Source organism: Macaca nemestrina, chromosome 5 (genome assembly GCF_043159975.1).
Source record: "Macaca nemestrina isolate mMacNem1 chromosome 5, mMacNem.hap1, whole genome shotgun sequence".
Taxonomy (NCBI): Eukaryota; Metazoa; Chordata; class Mammalia; order Primates; family Cercopithecidae; genus Macaca; species Macaca nemestrina.
The window spans coordinates 6,311,340-6,337,837 of record NC_092129.1 but is presented as its reverse complement, the minus strand read 5'-3'; the positions used below and the strand labels follow the sequence as shown (position 1 = coordinate 6,337,837).

The window sequence follows — 26,498 nt, the reverse complement described above, 5'->3', positions numbered from 1 at the left end:
GGGGAAGCTGAATAAAGGATTTCTGGACTTTGTCTTGAAAACTAACCAAATAGTCCTGTGGCATAGCCCTGCACAACAGCATTGTGTGGGGCCCTCCGACATGGTTACCAGCATGACGTGGCCAGGCGGGCTCCTGTGATGGCTGCTCAGGAAAGAGATTCAGAGGCGCCAGAGGGTCAGGGGCACCTTGGTCCACCCGCTCTGGACCGCGAACGCAGCAGAAATGCTAGGGCTCAGCATGCGTCCTTTCTTAGAAAGGATTAACTTGAACAGGGAAAGAGCTCTAGGTTTTAATACTGAGGAATATGCAGGATCGTGGAAAGGAGGAGGTCCCAGAGCAGTAGGAACACTCGGTGACAACAGGGACCTTCCTACTGAGAAGTGTCGACAGAGCGTCTCCCAGGAGGCCTAAACCTCACCATCTTACACTTGCTCTTATTCTGAGCAGTGTGTCACATGTACAAAGTCATCCTAAGTTACACCTGAAATTTTCTTGTTATAGTAAAACCATGTTAGTGCTCTGGTAAGTCCTCACCCAAGGCAGTCTCATTTCTCGAGTCCTCTAATCTTTCTCTCTCAGTGTCTGTAATTCAAGTGTCACAGGCATCGTAATCTTCTCTAACTGTGTGATCACAACCACTGCAAAACCATCATCTTACTCCCCACAGTTACCCCGGCAGAGCTCTTAGCCAAATCACTGCAAAACCATCTTCCTCTACACGGCTACCCCGGAAGAACTCTTGGCCACATTCCTGTGTCAAGTCACATGGCAATCTTGGCATTGCGAAATACAAAACTCCTATGAGACACAGTTTTACAATTCTCTCCAATTTCTTTTAGCAAACATTCTAAGACACATTCAGACAGACAAAACTCTAAAATATAACTGAAAAGTGTGGCTCTTTTAACTTTTGTAACATATCATGAGGTATTATTTTTCCAGACCCTAGAGACTTCCGATATATTGGAAAAAGCCATACACTAATTTTGGTATGTTTCCTTGAACACTGAGGATACATCATAAACTTTTTAAGCATTAATAAGATTAAAATGGCCTTTAAGAGGTTATGTGGTCCAGCCAAGTATACTGAAGCAGGAATGAGGCAGAGCTGCCCACACAGTGGACACCATGTTCTCAGAGTTCCACAAGGAAGGCACCTCCATAGCTCCCTTCAGTGCTGGGCACACGCAGTCAGCACTCATGCCCTGGCTTCCAAGTACCTGGCATAAAACACACAGGATTTCTGGACAGGAAAGGACTTCTGAAGATTGCTTAGTATTTATTTAAACAACACCTTTGAATTTACATTGATATTCCACTTTCTTTTTAATTTTGCACAAACTTTTATAACCTAATTCCCTCAAGAATGATCTGGCCTCACACTCCATATTGCCCATTATGACTCAGGCTTTTGTAATAAGGTAAGATTTTAATAAACTAACCAGGGAGTAAGGTCAATTAAGGCTCAGCAAAACAAGGTGGGATGCTACGTTTATCTCACAGGAGCAGGGAGGAAGGAGAAACCATTTCTTATATATATAAATTTTTAAATATTGCCTATTGGTCTTGTTTTCCTTGAAAAAAGTAGAAAAAAAATTTCAACAGCAGAAGATAAGAGTATATTAAGTTTCTGGTTTTGTGTAAAACTCTCTGGCCAGTGTCTGTCCTCCGTCCTCCCACAGGGCATCCACTCCAACCCACCCCAGGCAGAGCTATAGCTAAGTAGTTAAAACATGGCCCAGAGCCGTGAAAAGACCCACACGCACAGCTGCTGGCTATAACCCTTTGACTTCCTCAGAGGGAATTTTTAAAGTAAAATGAAAATCTTTAAAAATACCCAAGGTTCTTAACTGAGTTCACTCTTTTAAAAGGATAAGAAAGGAATAGGGAGAAATATGAATCTAGAAGAGATAACGATGCTTCAATGTCTTGTTGGAAGGAGAAAAAGACTTAAAGACGAAGCGGTTATCCAAAATTTAAGGTCCCCTTCTTCCATTTAAACAACAAACTGTGTGATCTCGTCAGTCTCTTCCTGCTCAGGCATCCTCAATAGACACCACTGCCTTGTCTTTTTTAAAAACAGCATTGGGCGGGTCCTCTGCAAAATAACAATAATAAAAAAACACTTCTTCCTCCTTTTTGGTGTATGAAGGACTTGATATGAATAGACACTTGACATATACATAGCGTACTACTTAGGGACATATTGTGGCTGTACGAGTAATGAGAGCCAGGAGCCCCTCTTGCAGGACCGACTCCACGTATCACTTAGCAAAATGAGGCAGCCTGGTCAAGGGCTTTCTATCCCAGGCCTGAGGACCTCCAGGGACAAGGTCCCCTCAGCACAGATGCAGCTCTCATAAGGCTTGAAACCAAGCTGGTCCTGCAAGAACCACACACACGCCCTTTCTGAAAGAAACACCTGGTACCCCACCCAGACTGAACGTGGGCGTACGAAAGCAGGAAGGATCTCCCACACCGAGACAGAGACTCTCCCAGTCACTGGGTCATCTGGGCCCTGACTGTGTCTGGCCCCAGCCCCCAGCCTGTTCCCACTGTCCCTCTCTTCAGAGTGCGGCCAGAAGAAGCTGCCCGAGCACCCAAGGTGCCTGAGGCTCGTCTTTCAGGAGAATTGAACCAAAGGGGAGAAGTCGTGCCTCTGGGGAAGCCAGGCAAGGAGGCCCCGAGCCCCTGAGCACAACAACTCGATACCTAGACACACACACAGACCACAACACACTAGTGGAGTAAAAAAATCCTATACAGATCTCAGTGATTTTAGAAACAATATTGTTACAGCTCGAACCATAGTACATACCTGCATGCTTTAAGGAGAGGCTCCGTGGGAGGGAGGATCTGGGTAAGGGTTGTATAGCAGGGAATGGCTACGGCATTGTAGAACCCAAGCTGCCTCCGTGCGAAAACCACGGACAAGAAACAAAAGTGCATATTAGCAATTCTAGTGATATTTGTATTTCTTCAGTGAAGGTTCTGTTTCTGAGGCCTAATTATAAAATTACATGTTCTAGTTTTGCTGTATGTGATATTTAGGTTCCATGACTACGATTATAGACTGTATTTTAAAATGCATTAAAATGGATTCTAGAAATAAAACACATGAAGATTCAAAACATATTACAAAGGTTAATACCTACTGAAATCTAAGACCCAAGTACATTAAATGATATTCCGCTAATGGATCAGTCAGTTGATCATTCGAGTACTGTGTTATCTCCAGTCACCTTTAGTGCTTTCCTGCAGACACTTCAACATAAAGCCTGAGATTCTTCCGCACATATGGCTCTTCCTGCCCTCATGCTCAGGTGTGCAGCAGTACTTTCTGCTTGTCTGCTACTCTTGGCTTTGGTGCCCTGTGTGGTGTCCCAATATTTTACTCATCCTCCCAGCCCTCTTACTTGAACTCAAAGAAATGTCATTGGTTTTATCATAGCTCTTCCCATTTACTGTTCTTTCAATAGATCACATTTCAAAGTTTAAAAATCTGTCGTACTTTAAACAATACACAGAGAATATTTCATTAGGAATTCTGGGTCACTGTGCAAATAAGACTGGCCACCTAAAGACCAGATGTAAAAGATATGTGACTCTTAGCCAGATAACACAGCTTGTCCAGACATAAGTCACTGGCCAAGTGGCTGCATCATGTACAAGATAAATAGCTCTCTAGATGAGGTGACCCCAAATCACAGCTTACCAATTTCTCTAAAGTACTGAACTTCAGTGATATGCACTGAAGCATACAGGAGGATCGGATTTGTGTGGTTCCTTTTTGCTTTCTCCTGTTACAAAGTCTATCGTCATAGCACTCTTACTAAAATAGCACCTGTGTTATTTCCATTTTTAACTTTATGGCTCATGCAGAGACTTTCTTATTCGAATATTTAGCAGATGACATGGGGCAGAAGGTCCCAGAAAAGATACTAATTATCAGAAATTAGAGTATTTCATTATTATGGCAAATAATAATTTCACAGTCACCAACTATTTAGAAGCAATATGGTTGGTAGAATATTAACTGATCATAGAACTTTTTCTTTAAATCTTTATTAGGCTGTAAATGAAAATCAAACTATTCTAAAACAAACTATTATCTTAATTAAAAACACAAGAGCAAAACCCATATTGCTGACAGCATGAATGAGAAATTTCCAGTTATGCCAGGCCTTCTGTGGGGATGACTGTAAACTACTGGGAAAGAAAAACCTTTAGTTCCCTATCTTAAATAATACAAGAAGACACATTCCAAACAAGTTAATCAATCAAATGCAAAGTAATAAAGAGGAAACTAAAGAAAATATAGGCAAATATATTTACTCTCAAGGTGGGAAAGGACTTCTCAAATACATTATGAAAAGCAGACACCAAACAGGAATGACTGACAGCTGTGACTCCATATATGGGAAAATTCCATAAACAGTGGTAAAAGGTGACAAAAACTGCAAAATACACCCACAGCAAACACGATAGGTATTCAGGATCCGTTTCAAATCAAGAGGGAAAAGTGCCCACGCCATCAGAAAACCTAGCCAGGGGCATGAGTGGAGGCGATGGCCATTCATTCAGTCTCTGTTGTACTGGTGCCCTCTGTGGGCTGTGGACTTGCCTAAATTGTGTATAAATCAATTTTAAATAAAGCAGGGAAATTTGAGAACTTATCAAAAACCTGTGGATTTTTTGAAACATTTTCTAAACTTATCTGTATCATAATTATTTGCCCACGACTAACTTCCTTGTTATGCCATTAGAAGATTAGATACTTGGCCGGGCGCGGTGGCTCACGCCTGTAATCCCAGCACTTTGGGAGGCCGAGGCGGGCGGATCACAAGGTCAGGAGATCGAGACCACGGTGAAACCCCGTCTCTACTAAAAATACAAAAAAAAATTAGCCGGGCGCGGTGGCGGGCGCCTGTAGTCCCAGCTACTCAGGAGGCTGAGGCAGGAGAATGGCGTAAACCCAGGAGGTGGAGCTTGCAGTGAGCCGAGATCGCGCCACTGCACTCCAGCCTGGGTGACAGAGCGAGACTCCATCTCAAAAAACAAAAACAAAACAAAACAAAAAAACAAAACAAAAAAACAAAAAAAAAAAAAAAAAGAAGATTAGATACTTAACAAAAACCATACTCTCAGAAATACATTACACCACACATACACGCATGCAAAACTAGCGAGGCACAGACCTCTCAAAACATTGGAAAACAAACATAAATTATGTAGTATGACCTGAAAAGAGGATAGTTGATGTCAATTTATGTTGAGACAAAACACAAAATGCACTAAAGTACTAAGCATTATTTGTCAGAAAAAATGAACCTGAATCAAAATCTATAATGTAACTCTCCAAAAATATTTTTGTTTAGCCAATGACAAAATATTTTCTGCTTGTTAAAAATAAAACAATTCAAAATCTTCTACCCCCTCTATTTCACGTCAGAAAAGAAAGCCTATTTACTGCAATGGCAGCTGAAGAAAGGAGTGCTGGCAAAGGTAGTATGAATTCTTTCAATCCACAGAGATTTCCTAACTTTGGTCTTATTGTCCCCAAACTCCATTAAATGGAGAAAGTTTCAAGTGGTCCTGGCTTCTGTCCCCTGAGCACTAAGTCTTTCCAGTCCACAAGGCAGCCAGGCCCTCAGGATTCCTCACTGTGGCTTTTAGCCTTGCGACCAAAATCAGTGGTTGGAGTTGGCCGTCAAACCCAGATTAAGAGTATGAACTCTTTTAGCATCTACTTTCCTGAGTGTCTTAGGAAGTGAAGGCTCATTTGAGTAGGTGATTATTCAGTGTAAACAGCTGTTGTTTTTCCAATTCTCAATCCTGTAAGATAAATTTCTAAAGTTTCCATATTAATAATCACCAGATCTGCCTGTAATAACCCATTCCCTTAACATATTATATGATGACATATGCTTTCCATTCATGTATGATTTTATGCCCATCTTAAACTATTTGACTTCAGCAATTACAATTTACTTTAATAATTCATACCTGGCCTTGGGGGACTTCATCCTTCTTGTCTCTGTCCATCATAGGAATAGGCTGTATTCCCAATTTCTTCATTTCATCACCCTAAGATGAATGGGGGGAAAGTCATGCTTTCTCAAATTTCAAATTGTTATACAATTTTGATATTATTGAAATATTCCCTTTATTCATTAATTTTCTTCAAAACAAATAATGTTTGTTGCTGTTAACTCAAGGAAAAACAATCAAAATAATGAAAAACTTAATGTATCATTATTTTGTACTTTATCTTGATTTTCTCCACTACTGAATTACCAGAACCCCAGCCATCATTACTGGTTTCATTTTGCAGAAGTTAGTAAATAAATGTTATAATAAGAGGAGATACAGTGAACAGTGAGGAGAAACGACAGTAACAAGATATGGAATAACCTCCAGGCCCTTCTCTCTTTCAAATGATCCAAGTGCATGGAACTCAGTGACGTTTGGCTTTCCAGAGGAATATTTACAGAGGAAGAATAAACAACAACACTCTGCTAAAATGTACTAGTAAAGACGCAGTACAACAAACTACACATATCATTTAATTTACAATTATAGGAATAGTTACTAAAGATTCACTACGTTAGTTACTAAAGATTAACCTACAGTTATACGTAATAGTTACTAAAGATTCACTATGCTGCAGGCACTGAGCTAAGTAATTTGTAAATATTACTTCATTTAATCCTCATGAAGTACTCTAGGATACACTGTTCCCATTTTAAAGATTTTAGAAATTATCTTGCTTTTTATTTATTTGCTAAAGTTAAAACTTGTTACAATCTTCTTCCTGAAGATTTCCTAATCTTTTTCCTAACTTCCCACTCTTCCCTCATATTCTTTATTATTTTAGTAACACTAGTCATGTTTTTAGAAATCAGAAGTACAGCCTAGAAACTTCCCAGACTTGTTAAAATAGGGTCTACAATCAAATTACTATAACCATAATTGAGTATTTTTACGTACAGGACCAAAGCACTTGTCCTGACAAAGCAAAGCCATGTCAAGCATAGCTGCAGTTCCATCGTTATCACTTTACATTTAAAATCAGTGGTCTCAAACTTTTTGCTCCTCTATTCAAAGTGAGTGAGACATACTAAGTCCCTCGCTCTCAAAGACTTGAAACGTCCAACAAGGAAACAGCTTTTTAAACAAACAATGATTTGAATATGTACTCAAAACAAAAATGCTAAAAAGGAAAAGAATTCAGTGCTACGGACCATGCTTATAATTAGGAGGGCTGAGCCAATCTGAGGCTTTCACAGAATGCAGAGGGCAGGAGCGTGCCCCAGGCAGAGACTGCACGGAACAAAGACCTAAATGGCAGCTAGGGGCTGAGACAGGGAATATGCCTGCACAGCAGTGGGCAGGGGGCCAGCCACATGGGGCTCTCCACATAGAGGTCATGATTTTGGTCTGTATTACAACAAGGGATCAGAAGCACAGTACGGATGGAATCTGAATTATTATCATCCCTATCTCATAAACTGGCCTGAGGTTAAATACCAAGTGCCCAAGCAGAATTTGAATTTCAAGCAACCTGGCACCAAAGACCACATTATTAATGATTTCTGCACAAATTCTAAAAGGTAATGGCAAGGAATTCAGTTAGAAAGTGGCAGTACTCAAGGCATGAGTTGGTGATGATCTGAAGAGGGGAAGGATCGTGAGGATGGAGGGAAGAGACAGGACTTTATAGATACTGAGATCAACTGTCAGGACTTGGCGAATGTATTCCTGCTTCTTCCTGTGGACTATTGAGGTTGGTGAAAGGCTTCAACCTGCGTGCACCTAAGAGCACGCAGAGAGCTGAATCATTATCTGTGGACTGAATAACCAGGGAATAATATAAAGGAAAAACATCTCCATTACAGATTGGTCACATTTTGGCATTAAATTCTCCAGCTTTTAATCCTGCACCTTCCTTTTGCTTTAAGTTGTCATTTGATGACTGCACGTTTTCTATATTCATCTAGAATACAGAAATCATATTACAGTCTATGGTTATGCCTTTCTCACAGCAATCCTGTACCTACACAAAACGTGCGTTTTTAGTATGAGATAAAAAGACATTTCACAAACAGTGCAAGGTTTTCGCTCCTGCTGGCATAGCTGCAGTGATGGCTTCATGAATTTTTCTTTTTTTGCAGTGATCCTTACACGGGATTCATTTATGTTAAAATGTCAGCAACCACAGCTGCAGACTTCAATCTAGGGAACCTATCAAGCAACTCAACTTTTTCTTGTCATGTCATGACTTTTCTCTGCTTCTTGGGAGCACTTCTAGCATCCTAGTGTAACTCTGTATAGGTGCTATGGTGTTATGGAGGACTTACGGTATTGCACTAAACACAATGAAAAACATGCACCCCGTCTCCACTAAAAATACAAAAAAATTAGCCGGGCGTAGTGGCGGGCGCCTGTAGTCCCAGCTACTCAGGAGGCTGAGGCAGGAGAATGGCGTGAACCCAGGAGGCGGAGATTGCAGTGAGCCGAGATCGCGCCGCTGCCCTGCAGCCTGGGCGACTGAGCAAGACTCCGTCTCAAAAAGAAAAAAAAAAAAAAAAAAAAAAAAAGAAAAACATGCAAGAACCACCAGATATCACTTTTTACTGTGATACACAATTTACTGGAGAGACGAATGGCTCAGAGATGATTAGCATCAGAGTGTTTTAAACACAGCATTTTAAGTGGATACTCGTAACACCTGAACTCACCATAATAGCAAAAGGAGGCCGCTGCAAAATTATTACAGTACTGCCGTATGTATGCACTACAGTTAACTTTATGCAGTTATGATTTAACACGGCATCTGTTTGTTTACATTTCTCTCCACAGTCTCTAAGTGTGTGTATAAGTTTTGATAAATTTTAACTTATACATTTTTGTGTATTTTATGGTAGTAAATGATAAAATTGACTAGTATCTACATATATTTTATGCACTTACGGCATACCTAAATTAAATTTTAAAAATATTTCTAGGGTATGCTGCTCTGTATTTTTGTCATAAATCTCCAAAACATCTTCCAATATATTTACATAGTGGATATCTACATATAAGTGGATCCACACAGTTCAAACCTGTGTTGTTTAAGGGTCAACTGTGCATCACAATCAATCTTCCTACTTCAGTCTGATGGTAACTAGGTTCTGACACATACACAATAAAATAAAGAAAAAGCTCATGCGAGACCACGCATACGCGATGTATAAGGCATTCTGGAGAAATCATGCCAGGAGTATAATCAACTCAAGGTCTGTTATCCTCGTACAGTAAACCTACTTTGGCTTTATTATTATGAAATAATTCAACATGATAAACTCTTCCCACTAAACTCATGGCTGAATGATTTGCTGTTTATGTTTTACATACATGCTTCGGTATGAATGAGATGTATGATGGAATTATCAGCTGCTTTGTCCTCCAAATTTACTTTTATTTCTTCAAACCAGAAGAGGTACTCAAAAGATTTACAGCTTTCTTCATAAAGTAGTTTTTGCATATGCAAAGGCCTAGGTATTTGTGACTCATTTGGATCGGAGAATTACATTCTACTTACTTACATACAATTCCATAAGCAAATTGAGCAGTACAATACACATTACTGATAAATTAGATAAATCAAGAAAAGGTGCTAATAAAAGTAATTTTGTGTTGTTTCAGGAGTATTATGAGTGAACATTCCACACATTCTGCAGAACACATAATTTGCAGCTGAGCTATTGATTATATTTACATATTCTCAATGTCTATGGTGCAAAACAATTATTCTCCTGAATTTTTAGCTGCAGGCGGATATATCCCATATTATGGGACCCTCTGAGTACTTTCTCCAAAGTAGATGGCCAGTAATGTTTATTGAATGAATGAAGGAAAGATCAGCTGTTAAGTACTTTACCGTTAAGAATACTACTTATATAATACTGTTATACTATACCACTGTTCAGTGAATAAGTTCCTAAACTCTTTCAGTTGAGCTCAGAGAATTAGACACATACGCAAGTAATATGTAAAAGAACAATCATTCTCTCTTTTTATCTGCTAAATCCTTCAGTATCTCATTCACCAGAGCTTTCTGAAATAACTATCAACATGAACAACTGAGTATTCTTAGCAATTTATCCACACATTTAATTTATCCTCACTATCTATGTCAATATAAGAATCAAGAACATACCTCAGCCCAGAATTCTGCATATATATCATTTGCCGTCAATTTTGTAACGGGCCACAGTTTTGTCACAGAACAAAGGTCACAGGCAGTCATCATCAAACCAATTACACGGTCTCTAGAACACAACAATATAAGACTGGTCAGCATAGCATTTGCACATTTATAATAAGGACTAGAAAGACTTCTGTATTTCAGGAATAAAGTTTTAAGTACGTATTACTTCATTAAACAGCACATAGAAGTGACAGCCAGGACAGTAAAATGGAATGAAAAATTAGTGTCATTTTAATCATAAGAACGGGAGTCATTTCTATCACAAGTCCCATATGTTCCTGTTGCCTCAATGCTACTGAAGAAATCAAATACAGTGTAAGCTTTGGCTAGGCTGTCATCTAAATCCCCACTTTTATGGCTATGGACCAGGCTTTCATTCTCTTTGAATTTTGGAAATTTAGAGTGGGAAGCTGTCTTAAGAGAAAATCTATCCCAATCCTTTCATTTTATATTAGCAAAGTCTAGGTGCACAGAAATGACTTTTCCAAAGGGACAGGAATTTGTGGCAAGGCCAGAGGAGGAGGCAGCTGTGTAACTTTGTTCCTCGCTCTCCCCGTGCGAGTGTGTGAGCTGGGTGCAGCCTCCACTGTGCTTCTCATTAGCAGATATTTCTTTTCAACACCAGTCTTTCAACCAAAATGACTCTTCCCGTTTCAGCTGCTTGCATTCATAACTATGTACTCCATGTCTGACTTTATTTTCTAAATATGGTTTGGTTTAATCTTTCCTCTTGAAGAACAATAATCACTTTAAAAAAATCAAAGACAGATCCCCTACAATTTGAATAGATTTGGTCTAGTGATATGTGGCTACCCTAAGTGAAGTCTATACTTAACAGAATAATTAAGTGGTAGTAATTAAGAAAGTGTAATGTACAACTTTACCTTTTATAAAGCAAATTACATAATTTTAAAAGACAAATTATCAACAAGGATATAAAAGTGTGTAATGAGTGAGACGATGCTCTTATTTCTAGCTCCTATCTCAATTCTAATGAGTATAAGCAATCCCCTGCTGTTAACCACTGCCTTACCTCTTCTAGGTCCACATTCTCCATCTGTGGGCACAGTCCTGCCCTAGCTCCTGAGCCTGTCTTGACCTGGGCAGACAGCACATTAGGAGCATTTATCTGTCAATTTGGCAGAGACTCTGCTCTAGGAGTGCTCTTAGCACATCTTAGCTCAAGCTAAGATGTTTGGATACCTGGAATACCCTGATTCTTATGATACCATCCATCACAGAGTTCTTTATTTTCCATCAGCTCGCTTCCTTTAGCCCATTTAAGTAATCATCAGCTTTACCACCTTACTTTTTGTAAGGGCACATTTCAAGAGGGTATCAGGTCTCTTACAGGTTAGACTAAATCACTTTACAAACATTGGTTAGATTTATGCATACCCTTCCTGTAACCCCAAATAGATGCCATGTGAAGATTTATCCTTACACTGATCAGGGAACTGTAAAATTTTCTTAATGAGGTAGTTTCTAAGAACTTTGTGGCTTGAAGAATATTTTTGGATTTGGACTTCTAAAGTAATGAATATATGACCTTTTTTTTCCAACAGGTAAATTCATTTAAACACAAATCGAATGTGAAAAACTACCATTTACAAATATTTCACATGTTTAAAATAATTCAATCTCACTAATTTATATTTGCCAAAATAATCAGTTTATCATGGTAAATAATCTAATAAGGTTTATCTCAAAAACACTTTCATAAATCTGTAAAACAAAAGAAATGTCAACAGAACTGGGCATTATAAAATACATGAAAGCAATTTTCTCGCTAGAAATTATTCCCAACATAAGGTTGCCAATATAAGGATTGAAAGGATTGTAAAATAGTTATTTAGATTTCACTGTCAAAATTACTTAAAGCACAAAAAATAAAACAGATTAGAAATTTGGCATCAAACGTCTTTAATAAATATAATTACTCATTTTTTACTCCCAATTCCAAACCAGTTAGATGGCCATGGCTGTACAGAACTATCAATTGGAATCAACATTTTATTTCTACGCATGAATGGAATGTAGAACTGACTGCTAACCGGGATAGATCCTTAACTCCAAATGTGCTTTAATAACCATTTGTGAAAGGGATCATGTCCATGCTAAGCCTACTCTTGGTGTGAGTTCATATAACCTAGTCACTAAAAACAGTGAAGAAGAGCCCAACACAACTCCTATAAAACGATTCTTAGTCACATAATATCAGAAGGTTTAACTACGTTCATTTACCCGCAAAAGTTTTGAATGCCTGCATTTATCAGGCAGTTACAGCAAAGAACCAAATAGACCCTGTTCTCAGGTTAATAATGTTCTAGTAGGGCAAGGCAGACAATCAACAGGTCAAAAGTTTCATGAAGCAAGTGCTGGGTAAAAAATAAATAAATAAAATAATAAATAAATAAGTAAATAAGTAAATAAATAAAGGGAGGCTACCACGTGAAGATCTGGAAGGTCCAGCAGAGAGAAGTGCATGTGAAGTCCTAATGTGGAAACAAGCAAGGCAGGTCTGAAGAACAAAAAGAAATGCCATTCTTGCTACGACACACTGAGTGAGGTGAAACACAGAATGTAGTTAAGTTTGGAGAAACAGGCTGGAGACAAGATAGGAGTTTAACTTTTATTCCAAGTTTGACGGTAAAATCTTGGTGGCTTTTCCCAGAGGAGTGGCCTGATACAGGTATTAAAGAGGATCACTCAGGTCTGCTGGGTGGAGATGACTTACAGACCCGTGAAGAGGGAAGGGCAGGTTCGGAGTGATCACTCAGGAGAACACTACAGTAGTTCAGATGAGAGGTGAGGGCAGCTTGAATTATGGTGACAGTAGTGGGATGGGGGAGTAGGAGGAATCCAGACATTAGAGGCAGAGCCAAATGCAAATTACTAACACCTGTAAGAGTTATAAAGACAAGGCATCTCTCTCTCCCATCTTCCTTTCCTTTTCCCCCATTCTCCCCTTCATATATTAATTACTCCAGATCAAGTGGAGTAGATAAAGAGCACAGGCTCTATCACAGGTGTGCAGATATTCCAACCTGAAAGAAGTGGGCACCTCTCCCCAGTGTGCAGGTTTGCCTTCTCAGTATCATCCTATTTCAAGATTTTCTTCCCACATCAGAAGATCATGGAATCACAGAACTTTACCAAAGGAAGGCAAAACAGACCACGTAGCCTGCAGTACTTCAGATGAGTTACCGATGGGCAAAAAGGAAGCCCAGCCCTCCCACACTGCCCCCAATCCCATGCCACACACTCTGTAAACCTGGCCAGCCAAGGATATACTATTTTGTTGGAAAAGAAGGAGAAACACACATTCTCTAATTTTATAATGATTATTTGAAATTTCTTTTGAATTTCTGTATTCAAAAGTATACTGATATATAAGCAAAGACCAGAATTCTGTTATGAGGTAGTTTTAATTATAACTGTTAAGAGTGGTTAAGTGTTATCAAGTGGTTAACTAGACAGCAAACATGTGGGGGATGTACAGTGGATGCTTTGTTTAGAAGCTGCCATCTAGCCTCATTTTAATTATTTTACTTTAAAATAAAGTCACGCATAGAATTTGAAAAGAAACTAGGTTCAATTCTTTTTTTCTCTAAATGATCATCTTAAAGCTTTTTTTTAAATCTTGCTTTTAAACTCATTTTCAAGGGGTTTTAAATCATTGGGTTGAGTAATTTAAATCACATCTGTAATAACCACTATACTTTCATCAAAATGTGACCTATTTTGACTAATTCATTAAACATTAAGCTAGCCTGAGGATAATACAGTTTTTCTAAAAGTATTATTTAAACAGCTGCATACTCAAAATCATAGAAAATATTTTAGAATTTTACTGTTTCCAACGACATAAATAACTTTCATATAAGTATAAACATGATATAGTAATTATCTCACTAAAATACACTTTAAATTTAAGTTCTAAAATCTTAAGTTAATAAAACCCTAAATATGTTGCTTCTTTTAAAAATACATTTTTCTGTTACAGAAATATGTTGCTTCTTTTAAAAATACATTTTTCTCCATCACAGAGAGAGAAAGAAATTATAAACGAATGGAAAATGAATCTTAGGTAAATGACTGCCACAGAGGAAACTGCTGTTATTCAAGTTAATACCAGAATTCTTGTATGATTCCTAGAGTTAACAACCTTTACACGGTCTCACAGAGTACCATACATAACTTTAAATCAAATGGGAACATCAGTGATCTTGCTTTAGAACTTCGGTTCCCCACATTTCAGGTTCTTCAGTTGAAACATCAAACATTCCTGACACAGGGAGTCCTTTATGCACTTACAGTCCTATAGCAGGTAAAGGCTGGAGGCTGCTGCCGCATTTGGGAAATGCTAAAGAAATCACATTACAGTATATATATATATATATATATATATATATATATATATATATCTATATCTATATCTATATCACACATCAGATCACACATCACATAGACACATTTGTTCTTCAAAGCACACAGCAATAGCTATGTAAAAATATAGAACTTTTCCAGTTTTATTTCTGAATTATTTGAAGAATTAACAAAGAATTGTTTAAGTGTTTAATACTGTACCCTTTCTTTGACGTGCATGTACATCTAAATTAAGAAAAGACTTCAAGGGAAGTGGAGCAAAGGGATTGCTTTTGAAGGGTACAAATATTATCTGGGACTAAGAGAATAAACATTTTCATTTTAGAAAGGTAACAAAAATAAGACAAATTATGATTTTTAAGCCACGATTTCAAATTATGAAATTAGTTTATCTTTACAATTTGTGTTTAAGAAAGGCAGTTCCTGCATGAAATACATGAAAGCAAAAATTTAAGAAACTACCAACAACTTACAAATTTGTCATCTTAATACTTAAAAGGATACTTTTACCTGATATCATAGCCTAAAACGCACTATGATCTTTTCTGAATTCGCTGAAATGGTCCTTAGGCAAGACTATACCTGGTTCTATTTAGCCATAACGAGACCATGCTTGCTCATTTCAACAAAAAACAATAACTCTACTTTTGCCTATGCTTGGCTTGAGTTCACAGCTGGTTTCCAGATATGACATTTGCTTTTAGTTGTAGTCAGGAAAAGCGCTTTGAAGGGAAATTTCAGTGCAGAAATCAAGCAGTTCACAGATGATTGGTGGCCCTGCGTTACATTTCCTATATCTTTTCTGTTAGTAGCAAATCCCCTTTCATAAGCTAGATTTAAACTGTCTGATATAGTTGTCCCCCACCCAAATGTCATCTTAAATTGTAGTTGCCATTATCTCCAGATGTTGTGGGAGGGATGAGGTGGAGATAACTGAATCATGGGGGCGGTTTCCCCCTTCCCGTTTTGTGATGGGAGTTAGTTTTCACAAGAGCTGATGGTTTTATAAGGGGCTTCCCCCTTTGCTGGGCACTCATTTCTCTCTCTCCTGCTGCCACGTGAAGAAGGATGTGTTACCATCCCCTTCTGCCATAACTGTAAGTCTCCTGAGGCCTCCCCAGACATGCTGAACTGTGAGTTAATTAAACCTCTTTCCTTTATAAATTACCCAGTCTTGGGTATTTCTTCAAAGCAGCATGAGAAAAATAGACTAATACAGTAAATTGGTACTGCAGAGAGTTGGGTGCTGCTATAAAGATACATGAAACTGTGGAAGTGACTTTGGAACTGGGTAATAGGCAGAGGTAAGAACAGTTTGGATGGCTCAGAAGGCAGGAAAATGTGGGAAAGTTTGGAACTTCCTAGAAACTTGGGGAACTCAGAAGACAGAAAGATGTGGGAAGGTTTGAAACTTCCTAGAGACTTGTTGAACAGCTTTGACAAAAATGCTGATAGTGATAAGGACAGTAAAGTCCAGGCTGGTCCAGGTGGTCTCCGATGTAGATGAGGAAGTTGTTGGGAACTGGAATAAAGGTCACTCTTGCTATGCAAAGAGACTGGTGGCATTTTGCCCCTGCCCTAGGGAACTGTGGAACTTTGAACTTGAGAGAGACGATTTAGGGTATCTGGTGGAAGAAATTTCTAAGTGGCAAAGCATTCAGGGGAAAGCAGAGCATAAAAGTTTGAAAAATGTGCAGCCTGATGATGTGGTAGAAAAGAACAAATTTTCTGGGAAGAAATTCAAGCTGGCTGCAGAAACTTACTTAAGCACGGAAGAACTGAGTGTTAATCACCAAGACAATGGCAAAAATGTCTCCAGGCCATGTAAAAGACCTTCATGGCAGCTCCTCCCATCACAGGCCCAGAGGCCTAGGGGGGAAAAATGGTTTCACAGGCCTCCCCCTGCTCTATGTAGCATTGGGACATGGTGCCCTGTGTACCAGCTGCTTCAACTCCAGTGGTGACTAAAAGGGGCCAATGTACAGCTCAGGTTGTTGTTTCAGTGGATGCAAGTCCCAAGCCTTGGTGGCTTACATGTGGTGTTGGGCCTGCAGGTGCAGAGAAGTCAAGAATTGAGGTTTCAGAGGATGTATGGAAAAACCTAGAGGTCCAGGCAGAAGTTTGCTGCAGGGCCAGAGCCCTCATGGAGAACCTCTGCTAGGGTAGTGTGAAAGGGAAATGTGAAGTCAGAGCACCCACACAGAGTTCCCACTGGGGCAGTGCCTTGTGGAGCTGTGAGAAGAGGGCCACTATCCTCCAGATCCCAGAATGGTAGATCCACCTACAGCTTGCACCATGCACCTGGAAAAGCTGTAGACACTCAATGCCAGCCCATGCAAGCAGCTGGGAGGGTAACTGTATCCTGCAGAGCCACAGGAGCAGAGCTTCCGAAGGCCGTGGGAGCCCACCTCTTGCATCAGCATGACCTGGATGTGAGACATAGAGTTGAAGTAGATCATTTGGAACTTTAAGGTTTAATGCCTGCCCTACTGGATTTTGGATTTGTATGGGGCATGTAACCCCTTTGCTTTGGCCAATTTTTCCCATTTGGAATGGCTATATTTACCCAATACCTGTATCTCCATCGAATTTAGGAAGTAACTAACTTGCTTTTGATTTTATAGGCTCATAGGTGGAAGGGACTTGTGTCAGATGAGACTTTGGACTTGAACTTTTGAGTTAACACTGGAATTAGTTAAGAATTTGAGGGACCGTTGGAAGTATAGGATTGTGTTTGGAATTGTGAGGACATGAGATCTGGAAGGGGCCAGGGGCAGAATGACATGGTTTGGCTGTGTCCCCACTCAAATCCCATCTTGAATTGTAGTTCCCCTAATCCTCACTTGTCATGGGAGGGACCAGGTGGAGATAAGTGAAACATGGGGGTAGTTTCCCCATCCTGTCCTCATGATAGTGAGTTAGTTCTCACAAAAGCTGATGGTTTTTTAAGGGGTTTCCCTCTTCACTCAGCACACATTCTTCTCCCTCCTGCTGCCATGTTAAGAAGGACGTGTTTTCTTCTCCTTCCATCATGATTGTAAATTTTCTGAGGCCTCCCTAGCCATGCTAAACTGTGAGTAAATTAAACCTCTTTTCTTTATAAATTACTCAGTCTCAGCTATGTTTTTATTAGGAGCATGAGAACAGACTAATACACTGTGTAATAATTGATTTCTAGGATCCTAAATTCACTTGTCAGTCTTCGCTAAAGTTTAAAAAAATATTTATTATTAAGTGTAAGGTATTTGTGAAGTCTGCCCTGTATGTCCTATGTAAACAAATTATTCATCTACATTTGAAACACACATGACAATGACTTTCATACACAATTGGGCTTTGGCTGTTTCATTTTTAAAATAAAATATCATAAAAAAATACCTAGTGTCTTTAATCACAGTTGTGGTCACAATGTCAATATGAGTAAATGACATAATAGCTAACGACATCATAGTAAATGTGAGGGGCAGATGGTAAGGACAAAAGGTAAGGACAAAAGGTGGGAAGCAAGTGTCAGAAGATTAGGACTTCTGGTTGGGCGTGGCGGCTCATGCCTGTAATCCCAGCATTTTGGGAGGCTAAGGCGAATGGATTATGAGGTCAGGAGATTGAGACCATCCTGGCTAACAGAGTGAAACCCCGTCTCTACTAAAAATACAAAAAATTAGCCAGGCATGTTGGCGGGCACCTGTAGTCCCAGCTACTCAGGAGGCTGAGGCAGGAGAATGGCGTGAACCCAGGAGGCGGAGCTTGCAGTGAGCCGAGATCGTGCCACTGCACTCTAGCCTGGGTGACAGAGTGAGGCTCCGTTTCAAAAAAAAAAAAAGATTAAGACTTCCAGCAAAAGTCAAGAGAATGTAACTCCAGAATGAATGAAACAAAGAATGAAATTAAAAAAAAAAAATTACCAGGACAAAAATTGCCAACAATCAAAGATATACATGAGTACATGATCACATTATACAGCCTATAATTTGAATTACTTGCTATTTTGGATTATTCGTTTACTTAAGAAATATTTGCTGAACACCTACTATGTGCTAGACAGTGTCACAGTTATCCATACCTCTGGGCTTTACCACTACACAAAAGCCCAGAATGTGACGCTTTCCATTACATGACATGCCATCATTGCAACAAGGATGGTATGCCACATCATTTATGTTCAAGCCAATACAGTTTTGAGAGCAAAAGCCAGACTGCTACGAATTATTTTAGCTCAACAGGTGTTAGCTGAGATTGATCTAGGCAAACAGTGGAGCATGGTCACTCTAATTTTAACACAAAATATCCATGAAATAAACAATGAAAATACAAAATTTGGGAATTTTTTTTGAGACTGAGTCTCACTCTGTTGCCTAGACTGGAGTGCAGTGATGCGATCTCAGCTTACTGCAACCTCCGCCTCCTGGGTTCAAGTGATTCTCCTGCCTCAGCCTCCCAAGTAGCTGGGATTATAGATGCCTGCCACCACGCCCAGTTAATTTTTGTATTTTTAGTAGAGATGGGGTTTCACCATGTTAGCCAGGCTAGTCTCAAACTCCTGACCTCAAGTCATCTGCCCACCTTGGCCTCCCAAAGTGCTGGGATTACAGGTGTGAGCCACTGCACCCAGATGATTTGAGAATTATTCTAAAAATATTAACTTTAAGTATTAATTTTTCTAATAAATGAAAATGCATTTATAAGTTGCACCTTTCTCTCTGTCTAGTTATGGTACAGAAATACACTGATTCTTAATACAAATAAGGATGTCTGGCTCTATACATTTGGCAACTTGAGTTCTCAAGCCAAGCCTGCCATTTATTTCTTCAAATGAAATAGACACTCCTGTGTTTTAGTATTAATTCTGGATAGAAAGGAAGAGGCCACTGACTGTCATCTAGCAACTACCCAAGACAGTAATTATAACTGACATCTCCAAAAAAGATCACCTAAGAAATATTATCATATATTAGCTACAAAGTTTCAAACAATATCAGATAAATTGATTCACTAAAAGTACAAAACAAATGAAACTAAGTTGGATATTTATCAAACTAATAAACAACAAGCATTTAAAAAATTAGTTCTATTTTTAACAAATGGTGCCAGAACAACTGGACATCTGCACGCAAAAACAAAAATAAAAACAAAAACAAAAAACAAACAATGCATCTAGACAGAGACCTTACAACCTTTACAAAACTTAATTCAAAATGGATCACAACCTTAAAAACAAAACACAAAACTGTAACATATATATAACATAGAAGAAAAATATATTCATCCAGAATTTGATGATTACTTTTAAATACAACACAAAGGCATGATTCATGAAAGAATAAGCTAGACTTCATTAAAAATTAAAAAATTTATGCCCTGCAAAAGACACTGTCAAAAGAGTAAAAAGGCAAGCCACAGACTGAGTGAAAACATTGGCAAAAGGCATACCTGATCAGAGGCCGTTACCACAAATATACAGAGAACCCTTAAAATTCAATAATAAAAAAAATACCCAAATATAAAATAGGGCTAAAGACATGAACTGACACCCCACTAAAAATATATATAAAGATGGCAAATAAGCATGTGAAAAGATGGTCCACATCATATGTCATCATAAATATGTGGATTAAGACAATGAGATAACATTACACATCTATTAGAATGGCCAAGATCCAGAAAACTAACAATGCCCAATGCTGGATATGGAGTAAGAGGAATTCTCATTCATTGCTGGTGGGAATGCAAAAGGTCCAGCCATTGTGGAAAACAGTCTGGTATATTTCATACAGAATTAGACACACTCTGATAATATGACCCAGTAATCATGCTCCTTAGTATTTACCCAGAGGAGTTGGAAACTTATGCTTACAAAAGCACCTGCACATGGATGTATAGACAGCTTTACAAATAACTGTCAAAACTTGGAAACAACAATGGTGTCCTTCAGTAGATGAATGGGTAAATGAATGTTGGTACATCCACACAATGCAATATTATTTGATGCTGAAAAGAAATGAGCTATCAAGCCATGAAAAGACATGGAAGAAACTTAAATGCATATTACTTTGTGGAAAAAGCCAATTTGAAAGTCAACTACTCTATGATTCCAACTATATGATATTCTGGAAAAGGCAATGGTATGAGGACTGTAAAAGGATCAGAGATTGCCAGGGGTTGTGGAGAGCGAGGAATGAATAGGCAGAGCACGAGGGATTTCTAGGGCAGCGGAATTCTTCTGTGTGATGCTAAAATGGTGGATACATTTGTCCAAACCCATAGAATGTACATCATTAAGCCTGGATCCTAATGTAAACTACAGACTTTAGGTGATAATGATGATTCAATGTTGGTTCATTAATTGTAATAAACGTACCATTCTGGTGCAGGATACCAACAGTGGGGGAAGTTGTCCATGTGTGGGGACCAGGATATAGAGGAACTCTGTACTTTCTACCCAATCTTTCTGTGAATCTAAAATTTCTTTAAGAAATAAAGTTGGTTAATTCAAAAAAGAATTATAGTTTCAAATAAGAGGGAAAATTTATAGGCTAAGATAAATGCCCACATCAGAAATAACAGCTGGAACTAGGTTCCAAAAGAAAAGATGAATTGTTAGTAAAGGCATGACACCACACTGATAAGCAAAGGTAAATTGTATAATAAAGAAAACCAGTCTGGAAATGTATTTCTGGCTTAAGACCATACCTTAACAGAGAAAAAATAATTTTGGAGAAGTATCCTTTATGAATAGTATGGAGAAAACTCATGAGCCATCCTGAAGAAAGAATAACCAGCAGCGGAGGCAAGTGCCTATCGTATAACCACATCAGTCCTAAGGCCAACGACATCAGCTAAGAGCATACTTAATCTTGTTTCTTTTGAACATGAATTGTCCAAACAAGAAAATAAAGAGTAAGATATAAAAGCCACTTCGAGCTGGAGATGGTACCTGCACATCTGCACAGATGAGAACTGAGTTATTTGAATAACTCAAATCAGTTGTTCAACTGAGTGACTGAATTCCAATTGAGTTATTTCTACAACTGAGGTAAAGCATCCATCTGCAGACTTCAGATGGGAGAAACAACTGTAAAGATACAGATGGTGCCACCTAGGGAACATGGGAAGCAATAGCAAATCTTTGAAAAGGACAGGTGGAGGAGTCCACATCCTCATAACAGGGGAAATGATGTCTATGTTAACTCGAGTGTTATAAGGAGCTCTAGAAAATGGTGAGGAGAAGAGAAGGGTTTCTAATAGCCATGAGGGCATTTCCGCGCTGGTGGTAAAAGCCTTCCAGTGACCAAATTCTACATAGTCCATCTCCTACGACAGCAAAAAATGGCTTGTGTTGGGCAATTCCTTATATAATTAGCCATCACAGCAATGTAAATGTGTGAATTTTGAACTCATTATTAGTTCTTAAGTACATTATAACTTTACTCATTATAAAGCAGAATTCTGTGGACCGCTTCTACGAGCTTATCAATTCCTAATCACCTCACAGTGAGATAAGATCTCACTTAGTGAATTAAGGATCATTCTATATTAACCTTTTAATTATTTCATTTAAAGTGATACTGAGGTAATTGACATCTTAAGAACAAAATACTTGAAACAAAATGCTTTGTATTTTATCACAGCAGATTTCTAGATCATGTTATTTTTTATACTTTAGGTTCTGTTATATAGAATGAAATGCATAAATCTGAAGGATATTGGATGAGTATGAAAATATATGCAGTCTGTAACGACCACACCAATGATGACAAGAAAGGTTTTTATCACCCAGAAACCTCTCATTTTCTAGTCAAGGTCTCTAATCTAACCCCAGCAACTGCCAGTTTAAATTCCAGCACAATCACTAACATTATTGTTTTGCCTGTTATAGAACTGCATTAAAATGGTATCATATAGTAGTATGTAAGCATTTTGCTCAGATTAACATTCGTGTGATTCAACCATGTTGTTTCATGATTCAGAGTCCATAATTTTAAAAACTGCTGAATAGTACAGTATTCCATTGTTTAAATGTCTAAAGTTGTGTATCTAGCCCTTGTTGCTGGACATTTAGGTTGCCTCCAGGTGGGATATACTAAGAGTAATGTTGCTATGAACATGTATCCTAGTCTGTGTGTGAAAGTAAACTTTCCTTCCTCTTGAAATAAAAATACCTGAGAGTGAACTGCTAGAACACCGTGTAGGAACATGTTCAGCTTTATTAAAACAAAACAAAACAAAAACAAAGCAACTAAGGTGTCTTCTAAAGTAGCTGTACAAATTCCATATGCCTACCAGCAATATATGAGTATTTCGGCTGCTTGACATCCTTGCTGTATTAGTCCATTTTCACACTGCTATAAAGAACTACCTGAGATTGGGTAATTTATAAAGAAAAGAGGGTTGATTGACTCACAGTTCCACATGGCTGGGGAGGCCTTGGAAAACTTACAATCATGGCAAAGGTGAAAGGGAAGCAAGTATTATCTTATATGGCCGCAGGGCGGGAGGATGGAGACACACACAGAGAGAGAGAGAGAGAGAGACAGAAACAAAGAGAGAGAGAGAAAAGTGGGAGGTGCCACACACTTACAAACAACCAGATCTGGGTGAGAATTCATTCACTATCATGAGAATGGCAAAGGGGAAATCTGCCCCCACGATTCAATCACCTCCCACCAAGCCCTTCCCTTGACACACGGGGATTACAATCTGAGATGAGATTTGGGTGGAGACACAGCCAAACCATATCGCTTGTCAACAATTGATACTGTTGGTCTTTGTAATTCTCGCCATTCTAGTGGGTGCATAATGGTACACCACCCTGGTTTTACCTTATGATTGGAGATGTTGAGAAAATGCCATGTGTTTATTGGCTTTAAATTCTGTAAAAATCTTTCATATAATTTTTTCTTGGGTTATCTTATTATTGACTTTACAAAGTTATAAGACCTTTATTAAACATAAATACTGAGAATATATTCTCACATTCTGTTTGAAGATCAACATCAAAGGCTTAATATTGGGGGGCTCATTACTTAAGGGTAAAAGACAATATGCTTTCCCCCTAAGAACAGGAACAAGAAGAATGTCTGCTCTTGTCAATTATATTCAGCACAAGCCAGACAATAATCAAATAGAAATAAAAGGCAAACAGATTAAAAGAGAATTGTATAATTATCTCTATTTGAAATGACATAATCTTATGTGTGTACGGAGATGTCTAAGCATTAGAAGTAATAAACACATTCATCAAGATTTCAAGATACAAGATCAGCAGTACAAAAATCAATGAACAGGCCTAAAAGACAGGTACAGAGCATGCCACCCAAGAACAAAATATATATTCTTTTTGAGTACACATGGAACATCCCCCAGGCTAAATTAAATGTTAGGAAATAAAACAAGTCTCATTAGATTTAAAAGAATAAAAATAATACAAAATATGTTATCTGACCACAATGAAATCAATAACAAAAAGAAACTTGGAATCTTCAAAACTGTACGGAAATTTTAAAACAAATTCTTACATGACTATTATGTGCTAAATTGTGTCCCCAAAAGAGATATGTTGAAGTCCTGACAGTTCCTCAGAATGTGACGCTATATAGAAATAGTGTTCTTCCTGACATAATTCATTAAGATGAGGAAATATTGGAAAAATGTGGGCCCTTAATGCAATATGACTGGTGTCCTTATAGGAAGAGGAAAGTGATACAAAGAAGGAAGGATGCCAAGTGAATACACAGAGACACACAGGGATCTCACCACTGGCATGTGATGATGGAGGCAGAGATTGGAGTGATACACTCATAGACTACAAATGCCTAAACTTGCCAGCATCTGTTAAAAGCTAGGAGAGAAGCATTGAACTTATGGTCCTTCTGAACCCTCCAGAAGGAACCAACGTTGCTGGTACCTTGATTTCAGACTTCTGGCCTTAAGAATTGTGAGAAAATAAATTTCTGTTGTTTTAAGCCATTTGGTTTGTGGTATACTTTGTTACAGCAGTCCTAGAATATGAATACAATAATAAATGTATCAAAGAAGAAATTAAAAGGGAAATGTGAAAATCCCTTGAGATGTATCAAAGAAGAAATTAAAAGGGAAATGTGAAAATCCCTTGAGATGTATGAAAATAAAGACACAATATATCAAAGCTCATGGGATGCAGTTAAACAGTATTTAGAGGAAAATTTAGAGCTATGAACATCTATATTAACAAAGAAGAAATAATTCAAATCAATAACCTAATCTGCCTTAAGACACTAGAAAAGGAGGAGCTAACTAAAACTAAAGCAAACAGAAGGAAACAAATAAAACTTACAAAAGAAATAAATGCAATTTGGATGAGGAAAACATTAGGAAAAAATCAGTGATACCAAAAGCTGGTTATTTGAAAAGATCAACAAAACTGATAAACTTTTAAGCTAGACTGACAAAGACAAGACAGAGAGGGAGAGGGAGAAAAAGAAAGAAGATTCAACTTAATAAAGAACAGAATTGAAAAAGGGAACTTTACTACCAATCTTACAGAAATAAGAAGGATCATAAAGAACTACAATGAACAACTGTATGCCAATAAAGTAGACAACTTAGTTGAAAATGGACAAATTCCTAGAAAGACATGAGTGACTAAATATGACACAAGAAGAAATAGTCAATGTGAATAGATGTATAACAAGTAAAAAGACTGAATTAGTAGTCAAAGGGAAAAATAATAACCACAAAGAAACATCTATACCCACATGACTTCACTGGTAAATTCTATCAAACATTTGAAGATGAATTAATAGAAATTCTTCATAAACGCTTCCAAAAAATAGTAGAGGAGGGAATACTCACCAGCTAATTCCATGAGGCCAGTGTTACCCTGACACCAAAATAAGACAAATACCACAAAAAAGAAAACTATAGAGCAGTACAATTTATGAATACAGACACTAATGTCCTCAACAAAATACTATCAAGCCAAATCCAGCAATATATAGAACAACTAAACACCATTATTACTTGATATCTATCACAGGAATGCAAGGTTGGTTTAACATCTAAATATCAATTAATCTAATGCACCTTAATAATAAAATAAATAAAAACTGCTTGATAATCTCAATAGATTCAGATAAAGCATATGATAAAATCCAACGCCCATTCACAATAAAAAAATAAACACTCAACAAACCAGAATTAGAAGGAAACTTCCTCAACCTGATAAAGTTCATCTATAAAATACCCATATCTAATATTATACTTAATGTTGAAAGACTAGATGCTTTCCCCCTAAACTCAGAAACAAGAAAAGGATGTCTTCTCTTGTCACTGATATTCAGTATAAGCCAAACCAATGATTAAATAAAAAGAAAGAAATGGGCAAGGCGCCATGGCTCACGCCTGTAATCCCAGCACTTTGGGAGGCCAAGGAAGGTGGATCATGAGATCAGGACTTCAAGACCAGCCTGGTCAAGATGGTGAAACCCCATCTCTACTAAAAATACAAAAATTAGCCAGGCGTGGTGGCAGGTGTCTGTAATCCCAGCTACTCGGGAGGCTGAGGCAGGAGAATCACTTGAACCCAGGGGAAGGAGGGGACAGTGAGCCAAGATTGTGCCACTGCACTCCAAGCCTGGGTGACTGAGTGAGACTCTGTCTCAAAAAAAAAAAAACAAACAAACAAACAAAAAAAAACCACACACACACACACAGAAAAGAAAGAGATGACAGGTTCTGAATACAATTGATTGTACAACTATCTCTATTTGAAGACCAAATGCCCTTGTGTGCATATGGAGAAACCTAAGCAATCCACCAAAAAATTATTAGAAGAAATGAGTTAATTAAGGTGTCAAGATATACAATCGGTAGTAC

At 38.2% G+C, this 26,498-nt stretch overlaps 1 protein-coding gene across 9 annotated transcripts in view; it reads right to left on the bottom strand.

Annotated features, from left to right (window-relative positions):
• Positions 1–26,498, bottom strand: part of LOC105487544 (phosphodiesterase 10A) — a 661,304-nt gene that overhangs the window by 6,070 nt on the left and 628,736 nt on the right. For all 9 annotated transcript variants that reach the window (XM_011750999.3, XM_011751001.3, XM_011751000.3 and 6 more), the window contains 3 exons: positions 10,206–10,317; positions 6,008–6,088; positions 2,820–2,908 (listed from right to left, as the gene is read on the bottom strand). In XM_011750999.3, the coding sequence (XP_011749301.1) occupies positions 2,820–2,908; positions 6,008–6,088; positions 10,206–10,317 (282 nt within the window). The remainder of the gene's footprint in view (positions 1–2,819; positions 2,909–6,007; positions 6,089–10,205; positions 10,318–26,498) is intronic.